Source organism: Teleopsis dalmanni, chromosome 2 (assembly GCF_002237135.1).
Source record: "Teleopsis dalmanni isolate 2A chromosome 2, ASM223713v2, whole genome shotgun sequence".
Lineage (NCBI taxonomy): Eukaryota > Metazoa > Arthropoda > Insecta > Diptera > Diopsidae > Teleopsis > Teleopsis dalmanni.
The window spans coordinates 51,912,118-51,933,933 of NC_051847.1; the positions used below are offsets into that span (position 1 = coordinate 51,912,118).

The window sequence follows — 21,816 nt, forward strand, 5'->3', positions numbered from 1 at the left end:
ACTTTATTTAAAATCATGACCAAATAATATTGATGGAAAATATTTTTTTAGGACTTTGAGTCTAAAGAAAAAAATGAAAGAAAATAAATATATCGGGTTATTTTGGTTTAGCATTATTTAAACTAATCTAAAATACATATAAACAATGAAATAGTTTATTGATGTGAATATACTTAAAGTAGCAGATGATTAAAAATCAGTTTATTTAAAAAAATGAATAAAATGTTTTTAATCATATTAGGAAACTAATTTGTAGTACCAATACATAAAAACGCAAAAACTGAAGAAAAAAAACAGAAAAAAAGAAACGAAATAAAACATGTCCTGTTCGAAACTCTAATTTTTATGTATATGTACAAGACATCAATTTAAATTGTAAGGCGGTTAATTGTAACAGATCAGATTGGTGCATATAGTAAGACAAACAAAAAAGTCATAAAGTGTAGAACTGCTACTTGGACATAAGCCAGAAATAGACAAGTGATAGAAAAATGAAAATGATAATCATAGTGACGATAGATTCGTGATAATAAACTATTTACCATTTGCTATATACTAACGCAAAGGTTGTCTCTGCTTCTTAAAGATGTCAGATTAATATCTGTTTAAAACTGGATGGAATGTCAATGTGTGTATTAAAATCCTTGTTAAGATTAATCAGTCAGCCATAAAAATTAAGTGACTAGCATCATAAAAAGATTACTCATGAACTAAGTGAGCTCGCCTTCCACCCTCACCTTCTACCATGTAATTATTTGGTCTGTTCCTATATAAAAAATGTAAAACAATCTCTCTTTACAGAACTAATAAGAATATTAAGATGTAATTTTATTTTACAGAATTTAAATCAATTGAGTTATCATCTTATCGACGCAGTTCTGTACCAACATCATTTAATTTTCATGGACAGAAAATAAGTTCAATGCCGACAACAACGTTACCAGCTTTGAGACGTACATCAGTTGTCAGTGGTTCTGGATCTTTTGATGAAAAGGCAGATCCATTTAATCCAGAAACTAAAAGGCGAGTGCGAATGATAAATAGGCATTAAAAAGTTATATTATAAAGTCATCTATAATCGTCCAGATTTTTGAAAAATTATACTTCGAATTATATTTGAAATCATTTGTTTAAAATATATATATATACTGCAGCCAGAAAAAAATAAACGACAAAGTATTGAATTATTAGAATAATAACTAAAAACATCACTATAATAATTTTTTTTATATTTTAAAAACTTATTCTTAAATACTTCTATATACAGTAATAAATTGATATTATGTATATTTATATTAAATAAATTTACGAATTTATTTATTTATTTTGTCTGTTTAACAAAATAAAAACTGAAGCATCTTTAAAAACATATATTAATGATAAATGATAAAAACGAATCTAATGAAATATAAGGTTAGATTTAATAAAAATATAAATTGTACAAATCACTTAATCAATGTGCACAAAATAATTTTAAAAATATTTTTATTCATTGCAGTTTAAGCTACTTGAAATCGTTGTAAAACATAAAATATCACCCAAATGTTCACCGACTAGTAATGTGAAATTGGGTTTTGAATTTATTGTTTCCAATAAATCATTTTATAAATTAATAAATGAATTTGTAAATATATATAAAATAATAAAGCCGACTTGATGATTCAGTGATTCAAGATTCTCATAAAGCACATGAAAAGTCGGTTCATATGTGTGACCCAGTTGCAGTTCTACTCGTAATGATGGCGCTCATTTGTTCGCTTGGGTAAGCAGACATACTAATCTGAGTCATATTTTGTGCCATATGTGTGGTAAGTTATCTTTACCTGCTTCCAAGTTTAGTTCAATTATTCCCATCCCTTATTCCTACATAACTTTGCCTCAGAGTTCTCTCGAAACGAAAGGAGTGTTTTCGTTTCTGTCTTGTTAAATCAAAAATAGAAATATTTAATAAATAATAAGTAACCATCATTACATCATAAATATTAATAATATTTATACTAAACAAATATAAAACTGCATGTCTCATATTTTAAATTAACTTGAAATTCATCACTATTATATAAGTTAACATATGCAACAGAAACATTGAAGAAAATGTTCTTTTTTTTTTGTATAAAATCTATATTTTTATACATATTTTCAAGAAAACAAAATATTTCAGATTGGTAATGTCATATTACCAATTAATAAAGTCAAGTATTGCATGAAAGTTTAATAATTAGAAGTAACTTTACTTTATTACTTACTAAATTTGAAGTAAAGAACCTTTTTTAAAATCAATAACAACACAAAGTATTTAATATTACAATTTGGTATTATAAAAAATTTTATATTTGTCTTACTTTCATGGTTAACTTATAAAAATAATTTATACTTAATATTCTATATAAATATAAAAATCTGTTTTAATATATATGTATATTAATATATATTACAATAATTTAGCCTAAAATATTTAATATTACAAAAGTCAAATTTACAAAATATTTTTAACATATGTATATGCCTATATTTAGATATTAAATCTATAAATTTTAAATTTTAAAGGCAAGAATTATAACATTACTAAAACTATGTCAGTTCGGGAATAAAATGTCAGTAATGTTTAAAAAATTATATTGAAAATTTTTCGAATCAGTTATTTACATATTTTAAATTTAATAAAATATCTGTTTAATTATTAAAATTAATTACATACAATATAATTGCATGCAAGTTTTAATTTTTAACAAAAACTATATTAAAAGTTTACAATATTTCATTGATATAACAAATTATACAAAATTCTAATACATTACTAAATAAATATTAATTTAAACAATATTATAAATAAGTTTAATACTAAGTATATTAATAACAACTAATTATATGTATATTAAAAACAACTATATTAATTCATCTGGCTCATATAAACTCTCACATATCTCAAGATATCGTAGAACAGGCGATATATCATAGGGATATAATTGACGAGCCACTAAATGTGAAATTTGCAATCGTAGTCGAATTAAGACACTCATAGATTCATCTAGAGAATTGCCGCCTGAATTCGTTACAGAATTTTGACAAGTTTCTAAAAACATGCTCCAATTAATTCGTATATATTTGAGAAAACGTAACAGGTAAAGTAAAAAACAAGTCTCGTTACTAATAAGTAAGTCAAGCAATAAAACATGACTGTTCGATATCATTTTAAGAAATTCAAGAAACGTACAAATTGGATTTAACATTTTGACAAGTTCAGGAAATGCATTATTTCGAAACGATATTCCTGTTGTGACATCTAAAGTACAAACCATTGCTTCGATCAGATAGTCATCTTGATCATCGAATAAATATACAAGTATTTTACAAAGATCATCTTGTGGATGAAACTCAAGTTTATGCTTAATGAATGTTTCAAGTTTTTGTAATACTTCACGTATTGCACGCTCAATATGCACCATATCCTGCAAGAAATCGTGATCAGTTGAATCAATTGATGAATCTGAAGAATCAATACGTATTTCTTTCACTGTAACAGCAACTGACTTTAGCACAAGCAATACCATTTTTTGTAATATAGTTTTATCCATTTCAAGTGCATTACTGTTCTCACTTTCATAATCATTTTCATCCTCATACGATTGAAATGTTCCCGCTGTATAAATGACTGGTTTTCGTTTAAATCCTATAAGACTTATAGAATTTTGTGATCGTTGTCGTGGCATTGATTCAAGCATACGAATAGTTTGTTTCATTATTCCATGCGCCAATTTGCATGTTTTCTCTGGAAGCATATCTTGTAATGCGAGAGTTGAACCATAGCATAGCGCCTCATTAAACAGGCTTAACATTTGTTTATAAATTGTGCAGGAAAGATCTCTATTTATTAAAAATTCTATAAAATTATCCAATTGCGCATAAAATGGGAGAGTTTCTTCAATTGATAAATTTGCTTTCACGGATATTATATTTTCCCATAGCTGCAGAAAATTTAAAATACAATTCTCGGCATTTTCTATACTAAAATGATGGGATATAATTGTTGACAAATTTTCGACTAGATCTGGCCATCTATTTTCTAGTATTTTAATTGTAATGCACTTAAGATATGTGGTATCAAAACTTTCTGAATCAGTCAATGTAATTATATGACAGCGCGATGTAAGTGGCGTAGAATAGTTAAATTTTGGATCTTCATGGTGCGTACTATTTGAAGAAGTTGACGGTACAATATTATTTGTATCTAAGTCAGTTGAATTGACCAATACATTATTCTCTAATTGATTATTTGTAGAACTATATAAAATATCAGTCATATGAACATTTGATATTACACTTTTGTTATTAAATTCGGTTACTTCACATTGATTAATAGAAGCCTCACCAGAATTTTGATTTGTTGTGTCGTGTTCATTAGCTCGATAATGTACAGCGAAATAATTTGTATCCAAAGACGGTATCTGTGGTTGTAAATGTAAAAATGGATGCGTTTCTAATCCGCTATTAATCGGTTCCGGTTCGCTTGTTGTGGAGAAACTAGCATTTTCATGTGTTTCTGCGATTTCATCTTCAAGAGGGTGTAAGTCAACATCCTTCCATTCTACAATACGTTTAATTATTTCCAAGCTAAAGTGCATTTTTTGAACTGCTAAATTATCTAAATGATCGAAATTGAAAAGATTATTAACTAATTTTTTCATCCAATTATCATCTAAAGACTGCTTTGCTATAATTAGGAATGACGACAAAACACGACTTGCCAAAAATTGTACATATGCATTTTTGTATCCAGCAAGGATAATAATTTCATCGATTAGGTTTTGATCATTTTGTATGAGTGCATCACAAACATCCATTATGCGAGCACAAATAAACCCCTTCGAATTTTGTTTTAGATATATATCGAATAATAATTGTAAATTCGAAAGAAACTGCAACAGTTTGTTTGTTGGCCATTCGCTTATATTGGCTATTCGTTTTCGTCCATTTAAGTCTGTCGAATAGTGAGATTGAAAAGGTTTCCGTAATGTTCGTTCGGACACACCGCATAAACATTGTTTAGTTAATGAATTTTCAAATTCGCGCATATCTTGAGCAATTTTTGATTCATCTGTAACAACTGTTGCTGATGCAGAGTTTGTGTCTTTATGTGATTTATTAAAACTATTTATATTTGATGAACACATATTCAATAACACTACACGGTCCACTTCATCAGCGGACTGATCACCGGAGCTACTGCCACTACTGCACCCACTGGTTGTACCGCTGAGATTATTTGATAACTTGGTTATGTCACAGACTCCATTATTTGTTGGTTGTGGAGAAAATATTTTTCCAATATTTTGTACGTTCAATAATTGAGATAGTGATGTAGCCCTAGAACTTGATGGTGTTGACGTTGGGGAGTTAGTAGAAGAGCTAGGAACGGATATGGAATGTGCAGAAGACGAAAGTGATGAACTTAACTGAGTATTGTTGTTTGTATGAATGATTTCATCTGTGTCTACAATATCCGGAGGAATTGAATTATCCGGTGTACTTGAAAGCGATGATATCGAGATTAGTTTGTTACTAATTTTATGTTTATCAATTTTTTGTCTCTTAGTCTGCGGTTGGCCTGAGCTACGACAGCTACTGCTTTTTGCAGTAGTGGATGGACCAGCTAATTCTTCAGGCTTCAATGGAGCAGACATATTGTTTTTCTTTAAACGTTCCTGACGTTTTCAAACTTCAAAGTGTAAGTGCACTTGTTATTAGTAAAACCAAAAGTATTTATTTACAGGTACCTAAAAGTAAAAAAAAAAATCAAATTCTAAAATTTGAGTGCGAAATAGCTTCGAAACGCCTAACCTTGTAGTAAAACAAGTTTATGATGAACAAAGGATGCTACTGTTTACTAAATACCGTGATACGCATGTTAGCAATTTATACACAATTTCTTATGAGTTTCTATCAAATAAATTAAAAAATCCATATTATATCATTTAATAATTTTAACTTGATAGTTTAACATTACGTTTATTCAAATTTTAGTTTAAAAAATTAATTTAAGCTTGTATTAAGTAAAATGCTACTGTGCTACGCGGTAACAAGGTTACGTATTTCATGGATACGCTTGTGAACTGAATCCACTTTAAAAATTTGTTGTTATTCATTGATTTAGCAAAATTTATTTTATAAAAATAGATTTATTTATTTTATTATTATTATATATTACATTTTGACATTTATTCAGCATCTTTTGTTTTTGTAAACACAGCATTTACCTTCACTATATGTCACTTTATTGTGCCCCCTCTGAATACTGTGGTTATACTTGTATAATTCGCAAAAAAATTTGTGCATTTTATTTAGAAATTATTCTTTCACAATCAAAATCAATAGAAGTTATAAACATTCTCACAGTATGATATTCTTAATGGAATTAATGTGAAGCAATGAAACATATTTTGCTTTTGACTTCTTAATTACACTTACACAATACATACAAAATTCAAACAATCGCCATCTTACTTTTTAATTAAAAATATTTCCAACAGAGTAACCGCATTTTATAAATAAACAGAGATGGCGCGTCATCATTTTGTGAATTATATTAACAATAATATTTATTACATATATGTCTTAAAAATTATATAAAAAAATAAACAAAATACCATATAATTAATTATAATAAATAATTGGTAAATAAAATGATTCAAAAATGGTTACATCATAAGTTTTTCTTATTTAATCACTTAATCACACTACTTACGCGAGTTTCTTTTAAAGCTCTGAAAATTGATTTTAAAATCGCGTAAACGTCTTAAAATAAGTTATACTTACATCGCTTGTAAGCATTACGCAAAAAACTTAAAGTAGTTTTAAGCGTTGAATTATTAGCTGTCAGTTACGAAAGAGTACAATATATAAATATTTTTACAAATATTAATAAACATAATAAAACATGGTTAAACTAAAAGTTACTTAAAAATATGAAGCAGAATTAAAAAAAAAATTAAATCATTTGAAGAAAAAGGTACAAATACATTGGTGGACTACAAAAAATATAGAAACAATACCATATATGAAGTATTACTGCAAATTGATTAAAAGAAATGTTGCAGCCGACAAAAAAAACAGTACGTTGAATAACAAGTAATAATTATAGTCGTAATAGTCCCATGGAATGTCATCCAAATGCAGATGCGATATTACTGATATTAAGTTGTCATTAAGTAGAAATAAATATCTTATTACTAAACTTTAATAGTTTTTAATAAAACAAATTTTTAATTTTCTTTATTTCATTTTAATATACATTTTTTTAAAAAATATTTTGCAATATTGTATAGTAGTAAAAATCATTGTTAAGAAGAATCAGCTGTTATTGTTTTTAATTGCCAAAAACTTTATCAGACCTGCTGAACTTACTTATTTGTTTATTAAAAAGGCAATAATTTCATAATGAGAAATTATATCTAAAAGTTTACCAAATAACGATTTCCAGGTCGTTACCATTTTTGTTACCATTTTTATGCATTATATAATATATTGTATTTTTATTTAATCTTATTTTACTAAAATCTGGATGTGACAAATATTCAAAACAGTCGCAATACTGAAAAATATAAATTTTATTAAATAATATTATATTAAATAATTTTAATAAATAATAAAATAATCCTAAATGAAAATAAATAAATATAATTTGGAATATAATTTATTATATAAATTCTTTCAAAATGATTTACAAGGTTTCATTGAAAACTGTTACATTGATTTAAAAAAATGTATTTCATATTGTAACATGAGATATAATAAAAACAATCTTACAATTATTTCGCGGATACTTACAACCCTTAAACGTCATTTCAATGTCATTTGAATGTTAATGAAAATTTGTTCAGACGGTCTTGAAAGGTGAAACAGTTAAGTTAAGGTTGCAGTTTCGGTTTGCTTACAGGGATTTGAATTGAAATCATAATTTTTTTATGTTTATATATTAAAAGAAGAACATTATACATATATATATTCTTAAATTCGCATTTATATTCTTGAAGTCAGTGATTCAATAAAAACCACAATGTCAGGAGCACTACCCCTTTTACCTACTGAAATAACTTACCAACAGTTACAGAAATATTTTGACGAAAATGGAAAGACAATCAACATAAAGGAGCTTTTTGATAACGATCCACAACGTTTTAGTAAATACAGGTATACTACAATAAACAAAATAAAAAAGAAATTTTAGTTTGATTAGAAAAATAACAAATTTTCCATACTTTACATATGTATATACCACCCGTATCTCTTATCTTCTTCAATAAGTTATTATGGTTTGTATTCCTTGTCTGAAAAAATGGAATATTTGAATATGTTATATATTCAACATTCTTTTTTTCATACTATACGGTCTCTAAAACATAAAAACACTAATTTATTAACTTAATATTTAAATTTAATTAATAAGATAACAATAAGTATAATATGTATCCAAAAATTGAATTAGCATAAATTTGAATATAGTGATAGATAAAGCCAAGTTGTATATATAACATCAAGAAAAAAAATTAAACTTATAATTAAATAGATATTATTAATAACTGCATTAAAATTCCTTTTGATTTACTTAAAAGCGAAAGCTTTTTTTTACCACCTTTAAGTTACCATAAAAAATGTAGCTTAATTATACTGTAATTGCGAAATACAAAATCGTATCTGCCTTTATTTATTTAATTATATATACATATTTATTTATTATATTATATAGAAGCCTACCAATTTATTTATTTCTTTTAATATATATATATTATTCATACATTTTTGATTAATAAAAATTAATTAATATTTTTTATATAATATTTATAGTTTAATAATAAGAACACCTAAGGATGGTGAAATATTGATTGATTATTCTAAAAATCGTATAACCGATGATGCTTGGAAGCTCTTATTAAATTTAGCCAAAGCACGTCGTGTGGAACAAGCTCGCGATGCTATGTTGTCAGGCCAGCACATAAATATAACCGAAGATCGTGCTGTCTTGCATATTGCTTTGAGAAATCGTGGCTCTGATCCAATTTTAGTCGATTGTAAAGATGTTATGCCAGATATACGTGCTGAATTATCTCATATGAAAGAATTTACTAATCAAGTTCTTTCTGGTGTGTGGCGTGGTTTTACCGGCAAACAAATTACCGATGTTGTTAATATTGGCATTGGTGGTTCAGATTTAGGTCCACTAATGGTAACGGAAGCATTAAAGCCTTATTGTAAAGGTTTAAAATCACATTTTGTATCTAATATTGATGGCACTCATATGGCCGAAGTACTTAAGAAAGTCAATTTTGAGACGACACTGTTCATAATTGCATCCAAGACTTTTACAACGCAGGAAACAATTACTAATGCTACATCAGCTAAAATATGGTTATTAGAGCATGCAAAAGATGTAAGTTTATACATATCTAATGTTAACATAAATATTGTTATTTTTTTTTTCCAATTTCTACAGCCATCTGCGGTAGCAAAACATTTTGTTGCTTTATCTACGAATCAGGAAAAAGTTACTGACTTTGGAATAGATAGTAAAAACATGTTTGGTTTTTGGGATTGGGTCGGTGGACGTTACAGTTTATGGTCGGCAATCGGACTTTCTATTTGCCTTTCAATAGGTTTTGAAAATTTTGAACAATTGTTGGAAGGTGCACATTTTATGGATACTCATTTCCAGTCTGCTCCACTAGAGCATAATGTATTTATAATCAATATATTATATTATTAAATAAATTTAAAATATTAATGTTACTAAAATAGGCACCAGTTATCTTAGCTTTGCTAGGAGTTTGGTATACGAATTTTTATAACGCCGAAACTCACGCATTGTTACCTTACGATCAATATCTACATCGTTTCGCTGCATATTTTCAACAAGGTGATATGGAGAGTAATGGTAAATTTGTAACAAAATCTGGCTCCCAAGTAGTCAACTATAATACAGGTCCTATTGTATGGGGCGAACCTGGAACAAATGGGCAACATGCTTTTTATCAACTTATTCATCAAGGAACACGGTTAATTCCTTGCGATTTTATTGCCCCTGCGCAAACTCATAATCCTATTGCCGGAGGAGCGCATCATAAAATTCTTTTAGCTAATTTCTTAGCTCAAACTGAAGCTTTGATGACAGGCAAATCAGAGGATCAAGCTCGTGCAGAATTGGAGAAGGCTGGCCTTAAAGGACATAAATTGAAAGATTTATTACCACATAAGACATTTACCGGAAATCGTCCAACAAATTCCATTGTTGTAAAGAAATTGACGCCTTTTATACTAGGTGTTTTAATAGGTAATAATTTCTTTTAAAAATACATTATTACATTATTATGTAATAACAGGTTTATATTGCAATTGCTTATTGTTAGATATATAGCAATAACACAGCAATTGTAATAGATTAACTAATGCAGTGTATATAAATAATTTCTCATTTTAAACTTTTTTTTTCAGCCATGTATGAACACAAAATCTTTACTCAAGGTGCAATTTGGGATATTAACTCATTCGATCAATGGGGTGTAGAATTAGGTAAACAGTTAGCTAAAGCTATTGAACCAGAACTTGCTACTGCTGATAAAATTACTTCTCATGATGCCTCAACAAATGGTTTGATTAATTTTATCAAAAGTAACTGGTAATTATTGCATTTCAAATAAAAAAGGCTTTAAGGTAGTCACTTGAATTTAAATTTAAAAGTTTTTATGTAGATGCTTAAAGATTTTATGCATATATTGTTTAAAAAAATGTTGAACATTTTATTAGAAATATATATCAATTTAGAAAATAGGCTATAAAGTAAATTTGAATAAAGTTTACACACAACAAAGAATTGGTAATACTCGTATTATATGATGTCATAATTTATTATTTGTAATTGAATTATTTACATATTTTATGTATTAAAAATAGAATATCCTTAAAATGTAATAATGCACAATTTGACGTTGTTTCAACATTGTTCACAAATAATGTGTATGTTATTTAAATATGCTGTTGTACTCACAAAATTATTGTTAAAAATTGAAAATGTTTAATAAAAAGAGGGTATATTGATGTTATTTATATATATATTTTTTTTTTGTACTGGTTTAGCTGATACATGTGGTAGAATTATTATTTTAACAATGATTTTAGGTGCCCTAATATCTTGATTTCCTTTATATAGATACTATCACCTACGACAAAGCTAAGCTATAATAAAAGGAAAGTATTAATTATTATTACTATTACAAAATTTATAAATAAATTAATACCTCTGTCATGGTAAATCACAAAATCGTCCTTTACAAATATATAAGGTACTGTGGTTGTTTTCTGTTCCAACTTATATTTGTTTTGATATATTATTAAATCAAGACAATAAATTATTCTAATAAAAAAAAATAAATTTAATTAAAAATTATTATTATAATGTTAATTTTATAAGAAGCATTACTTTGCAATTGCTGTTATATTGGAGAAGCAATATTCCATTTGGGCAAGAGACTCTTCGAAAATGTTAAATAATTCTTTTTTCTTCATTTTGGACAATTCATTGTAGTGGATTTTGATGATCGATTTCAACCATTTTATTGCACAACTACAATATAAAATAAATGTAAATGTAAAACGTAAATAAGTTTTATATTGAAAGCTACTTTTGATCAAAATTCATTAATAAAGTCAATTCTTTTATGAAAGTTCCAATATATTTTAAAGGTATTTCTTTTAAAGTGGCATATGTTATTTTCTCATCGTTGGTAAGCAAAACTGAAGAAAGTAATCTAAATAAAAATTCAAAAAAAAAAAAATATGAACAAATATTGTAAATTGTTTGTAAGAGACAAATACTTAGTATTCTTGCTTTCCAAAATATGTATTAAATATTCAACGTTACTCTCAGATTTAGGTTGATGTGGGTTACTTAAGTTAAATTTTAAATCGAAAAGTTGATTTCTATTAGACGATATATTCATACACGACTTATTTTCTAAAATATTCATTTGAAGAACAGATTTCAGCCTTTTTGATAGTCTTAGCGTTTCAATGGGAACTTTATCCAATTTGTAAGATACTATTTTTTTGGGATTTGTTCGTTGCAATATTTGTAAATTTTTTACTTTTAAATCGAGACTCTCGAAAGTCAAAAAACGTTGATCTCCATATCCAAAAAATAATTCATTTGTCTTGTTTCGAGAATTCAAATTTATCACAACTGCTGGGATTGCATCATCAACTGCGGGACTATTTGATACTATCCTGATAGTTGCAGAAGATTGAAGGAAATCAATGTACTTTGAACTGAAAATAATTTTAAAAACAAGTTAGATAAATTCTATAAAATATTATTGCCATTACCTTTTTAATGGTAATTGATAAATATTTATTACACCTTTACGTGTAACAACTCCTATTTGTACAAATCTATTTTTATCGCATCGACAAGATAAACATTGTATTATATCATCTATTAGATATGTCATTACTGGTAATTTTTCCTCTTTATTTGTATTGCACTTCCAAAGGCAAATGATGCTTTCGTTTTTAGCAGACGAAATTATATATTCATGCCCGTCAACAAGAATGTAATCCAGTAAACTCGTACCAGATTCATGTCCTGTAAAACTTGCTATAAGTTGATGACTTTTTACCGAATATAGTTTAATTTGACGGCCACCAACTATTAATATATTTGAGTGACTAATGAAAGCCATGCAATTTGGAGTTTCTGGACCAACATACAGCACAGATATCTGCTTCTTTTCTCTTAATGACCATAATGCTACCCTACAATCTAAACTGCATGTAAACAATTGACCTAGATCATTACATACCATAGCTGTTATATGTGTTATATGTCCACAACCACGAAAAGGCTGTAAAACCTATGAATAGTTTCATTTAATTAAAATATGTAAAAAATAAGTTATTATTATTAGTTATAAGTTATTATTATTAGTTATAAGTTATTATTATTATTATTACTTTCCCTTCAGGCAGTGAAAGATACAACAATTTTCCTTTGGTGGTGCCAATGGTCATATGTAAGTGCTCCTCCGAGCTTCCATCTGTTTTTAATATAAATTCTATCTAATGTAAGATTAAAAAAAAAGAGTTCATTAACGAACATTGAGCAAATATAAAAAAAATAAATAATTACTTTTTTGTCGGGTTCTTCTTCATGAAATGGCAACCAAGTAAATGCAGAACACAAACCTTCCTCAAATTCATTTGGTTCATATTCTTGCTTTATCTCGTTAGTGTCTGTATCCCAGATTCTTAGGTTTCCTTTATCACATATGTAAGCGTATAGCTTACCACTAGGCGTTAAATTTGATCCCGAAATTCTCGCAATTGACATAGTTTTCAAATTGTTAATTTGTATTTATTAATTATGCTTTATATTAAATTATATTTAATTAACAGCAATTTTTTACTCTTAAAGACGTTATCATGACATTTGACCAATCTTCGAAATAGTTTTTCCAATCTCAGACAAATCTGGATTTTATATTTTTAGCTTGATTAAAAATTTTCCAGATAATTAACAGCTGATGATATAGTGTGACAGGTGTAGCGCTTATTTTATTTGTTTTATATTAATTTCAAATGTATAAAATGTTAAAAAACAATATAGTGATCTTCAAACTCATTATGATGATACATACATAATACAAAATAACACTCTTGTAATAATATAATTATTTAAAAAATTTATATATTATAAATTTTACACATTTTTTTATAAATATTATATAGTATGTATGTAATAAAAAGATTTCTGTTTTGAAATATTTTAAATATGATGTGAAGAAATGATGTGTGATAATAAGCACATGGTTTAAAAACTAAAGAAAATTATACGAAATATGCATAATTAGCCTTGATCTTACAAAGTCTAACAAATTAGGATTAAATTTAGAGTTTAGAATTTTTCTTTAGAGTCCAAAGAAAAACTTTATAATTTTACTGAATTAATCTTGTAGTATTTATACGCATCTAAGCATTCGGTTAAAAAACCTTGTTGGCAGATCACTGCAAAATTCAATGTATACCCTAAATAGTTTAGCTATTTGTTGATACTATGTTTAGGACTTATTTAAGAAACTTCCGTTTTTTGAATAAAATCATGGTGTTTATTGAAAATGATATTTATGTTATTATTCTTACTATTGTTTAAATTTAAAGTGAATATTTAGCGTGATTGTTGATCATAAAATTTTATAGATATATATATACATATATATATATATAAAATTTATAATAAATATTTACACGAACTAATTTTTGATTTTTACTGTTTCATTATAAAAACTTATATTAGTTATTCGAAAAAAATTTAAATTTTACTGTATTATTCTACCTTCAATATCTTCAGTATTATAAGACCTCCCGCATACTACACCGGTTTTGCTTACAAAAACCATTAAGCGTGAAATGGACCTAAAAGTTGTAGTTAAAAAAATAATTTGTAGTTTTTTACTGAGAAAAACATGAAAGAGATAACTTTAATTAGTGATTACAAAGCTATTATGAAGCTTGTTTATTATTTGACTTCTAGTAAATTATTGTACTTTGAATTTTTTGCATTTAGAGCGAAAAATATTTTCGCAAGAACAATATGTATATACATAAATATAACATATATACAAAAATTTATAAGAAACTCTCACTGTTATTGATCAACTTCGATATTCTTGAATAAGGGAAATAATCCAGACTTTTTTTATATTGATGGCTTTCATGTATGTATGTTTTATGGCATATAGCATAAATAACTGAAAAGCTTATGTAGATATCTTAAGATCTTTTGAGGGTTATTATTCGTAATAAAAATTATATTTTGTTTAAAGAATTACTGTATTATGTGCATTAAGTCTTTACAGCAAAAATATTTTTAACAATAGTGAAATTTTTAATTTAATTAAATTTTAATTTTACTCTTTAAAAACAAGTAAATTTCTTATGAAAGTAATTTCCTTATGAAATTTTAAAGATATTGTATTTAACCACATCAGTAAAACACACCAATTTTAAACCGATATTTGTATGATTATTTAATGGAAAACACAAAATTTTAATAATAAATATCATTTCAATATTACTTATAAATCAAAACTATTATGTGGCAAAAGAAAATAATATATATATATAATGAGTTTCTTAAATTTTTAAATTCATAAATCAGAATATTGCATCCTTTTTTTAACGCTAGTTAAGGCATTTAAATCAATTAATTAATTACTACGCATACGACAGAATAGATCGTTATAGCTCTAGTAAATAACAAGAAATTCCCCACGTTATGTTAGAATTATAAAGCTTCATTCAGAATTTTAAAAATAAGACTTACTTAATTTTTATCTTAAAAGCAAAAAGTTGCAAGTAACTTTCAAAAAATCAATAAAAATTAGAAAACTGTTTTTTACTTTCAAGCTTCCAAATTTAAACTGGACAGCATATCGAGTTTCTCAACTCTTACTTTTAGTTAAGCCTCTTAGTAAAAGATATTAAACTGTTAAAAGCAGTGAGAGAAAATATAATACTAATAATCATTTATAAATCTATTGCACATTTCAATACATTCTAATTTAAGATCACATTGACCGAAAAATCACAATCAAATATCAATACAATTCAAACTCTTCCATTCTTTATCCTTTAGTATCATATACTTGTTAAATAAATAAAAGTAAAAACAATTCCCAATACTGTAAAAGCTTTCGATTTTAAAAATTATTTATATTAATGTTTTTATAAAAATGAAATTGTGGAGTAAATTTAGTACGAAATAAATATGGGAAGATTTAGAAGGAATTAACATTTTTTTTACTAAGCGATTTCCTAAATCGGTTGAACAATTCCTTTAAGATCAAAAAAAAAATCAAACATTTTAAGAATATGTTAAAATTTTATTATTTTAAATTTAATCATGTACTTTTAAACCATTTTCAATAATATTTTTCTCTTCTTTAACCTTATCTGGATTATCTTCATTACTTGTTAAAATATCGAATGAATCGTCTAACTCAGCAGAATCTAAATAAAAAACACATTAAAAAAAAATATTAAATATTTTTAATATTATATATATGTATTTAATGTATTTTAATATTATTATTAATACCTTTATCATAATAAGTGAAGAAATCTTCTTTCACCATATTCCCATCTGTATTTCCTTTCATTTGTTTAACGATAAGATTTATACGACCACATAATCTGCATTATATTTATAATAATATATGTATTAAAATTAATTAAATAATATAAAAAATTAAATAATATTATTTAATTTTATTAAATTGAAATAATAATTCAATTTTCTAGCATTACTTACTTAGACATATCAGATACATATACGGTACGATGTTCTATTATGCCCATACAAGCCTCAAATCTGTTCGATAATTCATTGGCGCCCATTGCTAACATTTGGCTAGAATGCGTTCTTATTAACGTTTTAAGCCACTTGATTGCATAAAATACGCTAAAATATTTCCAATGAAATAAATATTTATATTTAAATAAAAAAATATGAAAAGTTACTTCGTTTGATTTAATTCCATTAACATCGTAAGCTCATTTATCAGAGTTCCAACGTATCTCGAGGGCAGTTTTTGCAATGTTAGCAATATACAATTTTCGTCATTTGTAAACAATACAGAGTGTAGTAACCTAATTCAAATTTAAAATGTTAAGTAAATTTACTATTCATTAACTTAAATGCTATTGAATTTACTCTGTATCTTTACTGTGCAACGCTTGCACTAGAAGTTGAACCTTGCATTGGGATTGAACTTGAGGTGTGTCATTTATTAAACCTAAATTTTGTAAACGTGATTGTAACGGCAAATCAGCCGATTTTTTCTGTGGCATCTTAATAGCGGACTTATGAACGACCTCATTTAAATAATATGCTGGTATTAGCGTTTTTGATTGTGAAAGGGTATTGCTAGCTTTTTTATCCAAGTTTTGACGTAAAATTTTTTTTGGATTATTTCTTACTAAAACTTCCAATTTTTCTTTTAAAGCTGGTGTGAAATTTTCAAATATCAAGAAGCGTTGATCTCCATATCCAAAAAGAAAGTCTTTCGTCTTTTTACCGTGCTGAAGTGATATCGCAATTGCTGGAATTGGTTCAATAATGTTCGCATTATCCGAAGCAATTTGAATAGTTACTGTCGGTTTAAAAGGTTTAGTTGATATTAAGCTATAAAAACAAAACAATCAATTATTTTTTGCACAGTAATAGTTTTAAAGATTAATGTACTTTTCTGTCTCGATGTAATATAAATTTATAAGTCCTCTGCGTGTAATACTTGATATTTTAAGAAGTCTATTTTTATCTAGCTGGCATGACAAACATCTAGCAATATCCTCCATTATAAATGTAGATACCGGTGTTTTATTTTTTCCTTTAAGATCAATTTTCCATAAACAAATAAGGCGCTCCATGCTTGCACAAGATGTTACATACTCAATATCATTAACAGTAAATGAATCCAACAGACAAATGTCAGACACATGACCTGTAAAGCTTTCTAATAACTCATGCGTGGTCACTGAGTACACTTTGATTTGGCGACTGCCAACTACTAATGTATTTGAAACTTTATTAAAAGCAATACAATTCGGTTTTTCTGGACCAACAGACCAATGAGACATTTTTTTTTGTTCGGTCACTGACCACAATATTACTTGACAATCAACACCACAAGTAAATAGTTGTCCAGCATTATTATATATAATAGATGTTATTCTCCCACTATGTCCCTGTCCTTTCAAATTATACTCTATCTGGAAAATAAAATAAAAATGTTTAGTACATAGCCATACATTTTTTTAAGTTTAATATGACCTTTCCGAGAGCATAGGAATACAGCGCCACTTTCCCTTTGCTTGTGCCGATAACTATGTATAAGCCTACATTGTCCTGGTTCTCATTACTATCTGCGATCTTTAAATAAAATACCCTTCAGTAAAAAATTTAAAAATATATGCGATAATCTCTACCTTTTTTTTGGTCCCTTTTGTATCAACCAACAACCATGTCAATGTACAGCATTGTCCTACCACCTGTAAATTTGGTGCATACTCTTGTTTCAACTCATTGGTGTCAGTATCCCATATCCTCAAAGTCCCTTGTTCACATATTAAAGCGAATAGCTTCCCATCGGGTGAAAACCCCGACACGTGCTGTCCAAAATTTGCCATTGCAATAACAAACAATATGTTGGTAAGAACTATAAAGCATTTTTGAATTTAGTGTTGGAAATCGTGAAAGAAAAAGCAGAACTACCTTATCTACAATGTACACAAGTGTTGGGTCACATATTATATTTGTGATTTTAATATGTTAATGCTTTAAAAACAACTTTATTTACTTAAGAAGGGTTATTTATTATTTTGATTTCATAGGCCGTGTACGAGTTCTAGTAAATTGAGGTAAAGTAAATTGAAACTTCCTAAGGATTTTTTGTACTGCACTTATGTAAATATTTATATATTGCACTTATTTATTATTTTCAGTTAAAAGTTTTTAAATTTAGTTATTTATTTATTAAACATCTTATAAAATTTTCACAATGGTAACACCTAATTTATCAATTTTTATCGAATTTACCCTACTCGAAATTCTGGTATATACCAACATTTGCTGCCATACCAACATAATTTACTATTTCCATCCATTTACCATTAACTTACTCGTTTTCGCACACGGACATAATGATTATTGTTAATATTTATTGAATATGCACACTTATAAAGTTCAACATTTAATATATACCTATGTACATATGAATATCGTAAGTATAAATGCACTGTCTCAAATAGCTTTAATATAATAATAAATGCTAATATATACAAAATATAAATTGAACAAAGTTTTACCAATAAAAAATATCACAGCAATACATTAGCATTATTTAACTGTATTATCGACTTTGTGCAGAAATTATTGCACATTTTGAATGTTTTTATATTAAGTGTTTCAACATTTTATTAATAATTATAATAAATATTTATATAAATATTTTGTAGTTATATATAAAACAATATTGTGTTTACCATATCACACACAAAAACTTAAAAAATTTATCTCTTCATCCCAAATGTATTTGTATTCAACAAATCGCCCTATATTTGTATTCTTTGGTAATGACAGATTTATGTACCATTTAAACAAATAAAAGGGAAACAGAAACAGAAAACAAATGTTTTTTGTGATTTAGGAAGTATTTAACATGTCAACTGTAAAAGAGAGAGTTAATGCTCCAGGAAATTCTACCCAAGATCTGAACGAATGGACTACGGAGGACGAAGTTCAACTAATTTTGGCTTTAGCCGACTTAAAGCCAGTTGGTATAAATAAACATTTTTATATGGCTGTTATTGCTGAGAGATTATCAAATGCGCTTAACAGAGAAATACCGACTGAAAGCATATGGTCTCATTTGCATACATTGTATAACTTAGAAATGCTTGATGAATTGGAATCTTTACCATTTCCTAATGAAGAACAAGAATTTTCATTACCAGAAGACGAATATGGATTATTAATATCAAAGAAGAAGGAAGAGTCTGAGGAAAAACGATTATGTTTTGACGTGCCAGCAATCAATCGACCCTCTATTATTGCTGTCGCTACAGACAATGGTTCCAAAGGTTTTTTTTTTATTTAGAACACATTTCACTATCAAATATTAACATTTTAAATATTTATAGAAAAATCATCACCAAAACCAATTGTTACTCAAACTATAAAGGACCTAGATAAAAAATTTACAACAAAATTATTAGAAGTTCCTAAACGGAGCATGAAACGCACAAGAGGTTCTTCAAGTTTTGAGTCAATTAGCCCATCAACTACGCCTCCTCCAGTTAACAACAGTAAGCGTCGGCGTATATAAAATCAAGAATATAGTGTTAAAGTTTTTATATATTAAAATACTTCATATATAAGTCTCATTATAACAAAAAATTACTAATTTTGTCTTATTCTGTCACTTGTATAACATGTTATATACTATATTATAATTATAATTTTTTATCATATTAAATAATATAAATTGATATGTTTTAGATATCAAACAATCCATTCAATCTGTTTTTGTGTAATAAAAACTCATTAAATTTGAATAATAAAGGTGTATTTATGACATGAGCAACAAAAACCAATTATTATTATACAATTATTTAAAAAAGTTAACTATGTGCCTTGGTCAGAAATTTTATTGGTAAACATTTCAAATAACGGATGTAGATAATCTAGATCACTATTGACTAAAGTCGTTAGAATTGTCACTTTCAATGCAATTAGAAAGTTTATAACTATTTATATGTCCTGCATTCACATGCTCTAAAAATGATTTTAGTAAACGGTTATTTAGTCGATCGGTTTGTGTAATTTCTCTTATAGGTTGCGTTGAATCCTGATCCTTGTGTTCGGTATTATCCGAAGATGGTGTTGAGATTCCGTTATTAGTGGCCATTGTAATATTTTCTGGAAATTCCTGTAAACACGGCATTACAATTAAATATTTGGAATGTTCCGATGTATGTTTCAATCCACAAAACAGAATTTACAAATAGCGAAGATGAGCAATAAACTGATTTTTGTGAAATTCTTCAAGAATGTGATGCCACATTTTTAAAAAGTAATATTGTGATTTCTAATTTTCTTTCCAGCAAATACAATCAAGTTAATGGAAATAGTTGAAAAACTGTGTAGAAGCTGAATTTAGCTCAATTATATGGCGTTTACATTGGCCGAAAATGGCTCATTTCGAATGATCATTTGAAAGTGTTTACATTCGTTGTAATTCATTTGTTTTAATATCAAACAACTTCTTTTTCAACTTGCCTGTTGATTAGATTTTTGGCATGTGCTAAAAATATATTGCATGAAGGTTAAATATACCTTCAAACCTTACAATATAAACTGAAAAAATATTTTTAACTTCGATTAAGTACTTTTTGGGAAGTAGAAGTTCTAAAAAGAGGTCCATCGTTTTCAAGGATGTGCAACCACCAAACATTTGCCTACCGTTTTTGTAAATATGTCAAAAACAGCTTTCTCAAACTGTCAAAATGCCATGAAATGTTTTTATTTAGGGTATGTTCAATGTATTCATTTGCATTTGGAACATATTTGGAACTCATTCTAACCAAGTTGGAACGCATTTATATAGACTGCGATCCAATGGATCTCATTTGCAAGATTTTGTATGCAAAAGGAGCCATTTGCTGCTCATTTTCGATTTTTGAATTAAATGAGCCATTTGAGGCCAGTATAAATGCCGTATTACTGTGTATATGTATATCAATAGCTTCAATGTTGTTGCTTTTTATAATTTGGTTTATAATTTACTTTAGGATTTAAATTTTAATTTTTTGTCGTTTTAAATATGCAGTCTTTGCAGAAAATACTTATCGGCATATTTCGATTATCTGCATGCAAGTAGCTACGATAAGTAAATTAGTACCATATATATGTATGTTTGATCAAGCACTCATATATTAGGTCTGTTCCACGAGCTACAAATAAAGTGCCAAATTTAAGCTCATTGCCGCGTAAGTAAACAATACAAATCAAAACAGCTGATTTACACATCAGCACAAATTTTATTGGATATGTAGCATTTTCAAATTTTGACAGGGATGCTCTCATTTACTCGAAAATTTGCTGGTGGAACGCACTTCTGTATACACAGTGTTACTCAAAGTTATTTCGACCTTATATGTATTCATTATGAAGACCTTATATGTATTCATTATGAAGCATCTACATTATTTCACAAT

General features: G+C 27.1%; 6 protein-coding genes across 7 annotated transcripts; 2 read left to right on the forward strand and 4 right to left on the reverse strand.

Annotated features, from left to right (window-relative positions):
- Positions 1–2,868: 2,868 nt before the first annotated feature.
- Positions 2,869–6,466, reverse strand: LOC119679821 (protein lines). Of its 2 annotated transcripts, none has more exons than XM_038092384.1 (2): positions 6,255–6,466; positions 2,869–5,774 (listed from the first exon to the last, which is right to left on the reverse strand). In XM_038092384.1, the coding sequence occupies exon 2, from the start codon at positions 5,679–5,681 to the stop codon at positions 2,886–2,888; it is 2,796 nt and encodes a 931-aa protein (XP_037948312.1). In that variant the 5' UTR covers positions 5,682–5,774; positions 6,255–6,466; the 3' UTR covers positions 2,869–2,885. The 2 variants fall into 2 exon arrangements, with proteins under 2 accessions (XP_037948312.1, XP_037948313.1); XM_038092385.1 differs by lacking the exon at positions 6,255–6,466 and adding an exon at positions 5,839–5,929.
- A 1,395-nt stretch (positions 6,467–7,861) lies between these two features.
- On the forward strand, positions 7,862–10,706 carry LOC119684184 (glucose-6-phosphate isomerase). The gene is made up of 5 exons (XM_038098158.1): positions 7,862–8,187; positions 8,842–9,424; positions 9,488–9,727; positions 9,790–10,321; positions 10,483–10,706. Exons 1-5 carry the CDS (start codon positions 8,054–8,056, stop codon positions 10,668–10,670), a joined length of 1,677 nt encoding a protein of 558 aa, XP_037954086.1. The 5' UTR covers positions 7,862–8,053; the 3' UTR covers positions 10,671–10,706.
- Positions 10,707–10,768: 62 nt separating this feature from the next.
- LOC119684185 (WD repeat-containing protein 43-like) lies at positions 10,769–13,560 on the reverse strand. Its single transcript, XM_038098159.1, has 8 exons — positions 13,172–13,560; positions 12,997–13,101; positions 12,370–12,896; positions 11,863–12,312; positions 11,670–11,795; positions 11,468–11,611; positions 11,286–11,401; positions 10,769–11,223 (listed from the first exon to the last, which is right to left on the reverse strand). Exons 1-8 carry the CDS (start codon positions 13,370–13,372, stop codon positions 11,219–11,221), a joined length of 1,674 nt encoding a protein of 557 aa, XP_037954087.1. The 5' UTR covers positions 13,373–13,560; the 3' UTR covers positions 10,769–11,218.
- A 2,348-nt stretch (positions 13,561–15,908) lies between these two features.
- On the reverse strand, positions 15,909–18,251 carry LOC119683032 (WD repeat-containing protein 43-like). Its single transcript, XM_038096629.1, has 8 exons — positions 18,028–18,251; positions 17,873–17,971; positions 17,285–17,811; positions 16,754–17,224; positions 16,561–16,689; positions 16,352–16,501; positions 16,139–16,233; positions 15,909–16,050 (listed from the first exon to the last, which is right to left on the reverse strand). The coding sequence occupies exons 1-8, from the start codon at positions 18,226–18,228 to the stop codon at positions 15,938–15,940; spliced, it is 1,785 nt and encodes a 594-aa protein (XP_037952557.1). The 5' UTR covers positions 18,229–18,251; the 3' UTR covers positions 15,909–15,937.
- Positions 18,252–19,212: 961 nt separating this feature from the next.
- LOC119675672 (MRG/MORF4L-binding protein) lies at positions 19,213–20,040 on the forward strand. Its single transcript, XM_038086877.1, has 2 exons — positions 19,213–19,680; positions 19,741–20,040. The coding sequence occupies exons 1-2, from the start codon at positions 19,260–19,262 to the stop codon at positions 19,923–19,925; spliced, it is 606 nt and encodes a 201-aa protein (XP_037942805.1). The 5' UTR covers positions 19,213–19,259; the 3' UTR covers positions 19,926–20,040.
- A 110-nt stretch (positions 20,041–20,150) lies between these two features.
- Positions 20,151–20,639, reverse strand: LOC119675673. Its single transcript, XM_038086880.1, has one exon. The coding sequence runs from the start codon at positions 20,541–20,543 to the stop codon at positions 20,292–20,294; it is 252 nt and encodes an 83-aa protein (XP_037942808.1). The 5' UTR covers positions 20,544–20,639; the 3' UTR covers positions 20,151–20,291.
- Positions 20,640–21,816: the final 1,177 nt, after the last annotated feature.

Bases quoted from the DNA above. Each gene is read 5' to 3' on its own strand.
- LOC119679821 (XM_038092384.1), bottom strand. From the start codon at position 5,681: ATGTCTGCTCCATTGAAGCCTGAAGAATTAGCTGGTCCATCCACTACT.
- LOC119684184 (XM_038098158.1), top strand. From the start codon at position 8,054: ATGTCAGGAGCACTACCCCTTTTACCTACTGAAATAACTTACCAACAG. The intron at 9,425-9,487 runs GTAAGTTTATAC...CAATTTCTACAG, and splicing joins TATTAGAGCATGCAAAAGAT to CCATCTGCGGTAGCAAAACA. The intron at 10,322-10,482 runs GTAATAATTTCT...TTTTTTTTTCAG, and splicing joins TATACTAGGTGTTTTAATAG to CCATGTATGAACACAAAATC.
- LOC119684185 (XM_038098159.1), bottom strand. From the start codon at position 13,372: ATGTCAATTGCGAGAATTTCGGGATCAAATTTAACGCCTAGTGGTAAG. The intron at 12,313-12,369 runs GTAATGGCAATA...AATTATTTTCAG, and splicing joins TATCAATTACCATTAAAAAG to TTCAAAGTACATTGATTTCC. The intron at 11,612-11,669 runs GTAGCTTTCAAT...TTTATATTGTAG, and splicing joins TTAATGAATTTTGATCAAAA to TTGTGCAATAAAATGGTTGA.
- LOC119675673 (XM_038086880.1), bottom strand. From the start codon at position 20,543: ATGCCGTGTTTACAGGAATTTCCAGAAAATATTACAATGGCCACTAAT.
- LOC119675672 (XM_038086877.1), top strand. From the start codon at position 19,260: ATGTCAACTGTAAAAGAGAGAGTTAATGCTCCAGGAAATTCTACCCAA. The intron at 19,681-19,740 runs GTTTTTTTTTTA...AAATATTTATAG, and splicing joins TACAGACAATGGTTCCAAAG to AAAAATCATCACCAAAACCA.
- LOC119683032 (XM_038096629.1), bottom strand. From the start codon at position 18,228: ATGGCAAATTTTGGACAGCACGTGTCGGGGTTTTCACCCGATGGGAAG. The intron at 17,972-18,027 runs GTAGAGATTATC...TTTTATTTAAAG, and splicing joins CAAAAGGGACCAAAAAAAAG to ATCGCAGATAGTAATGAGAA. The intron at 16,234-16,351 runs GTAAGTAATGCT...AATATAATGCAG, and splicing joins TATGTATCTGATATGTCTAA to ATTATGTGGTCGTATAAATC.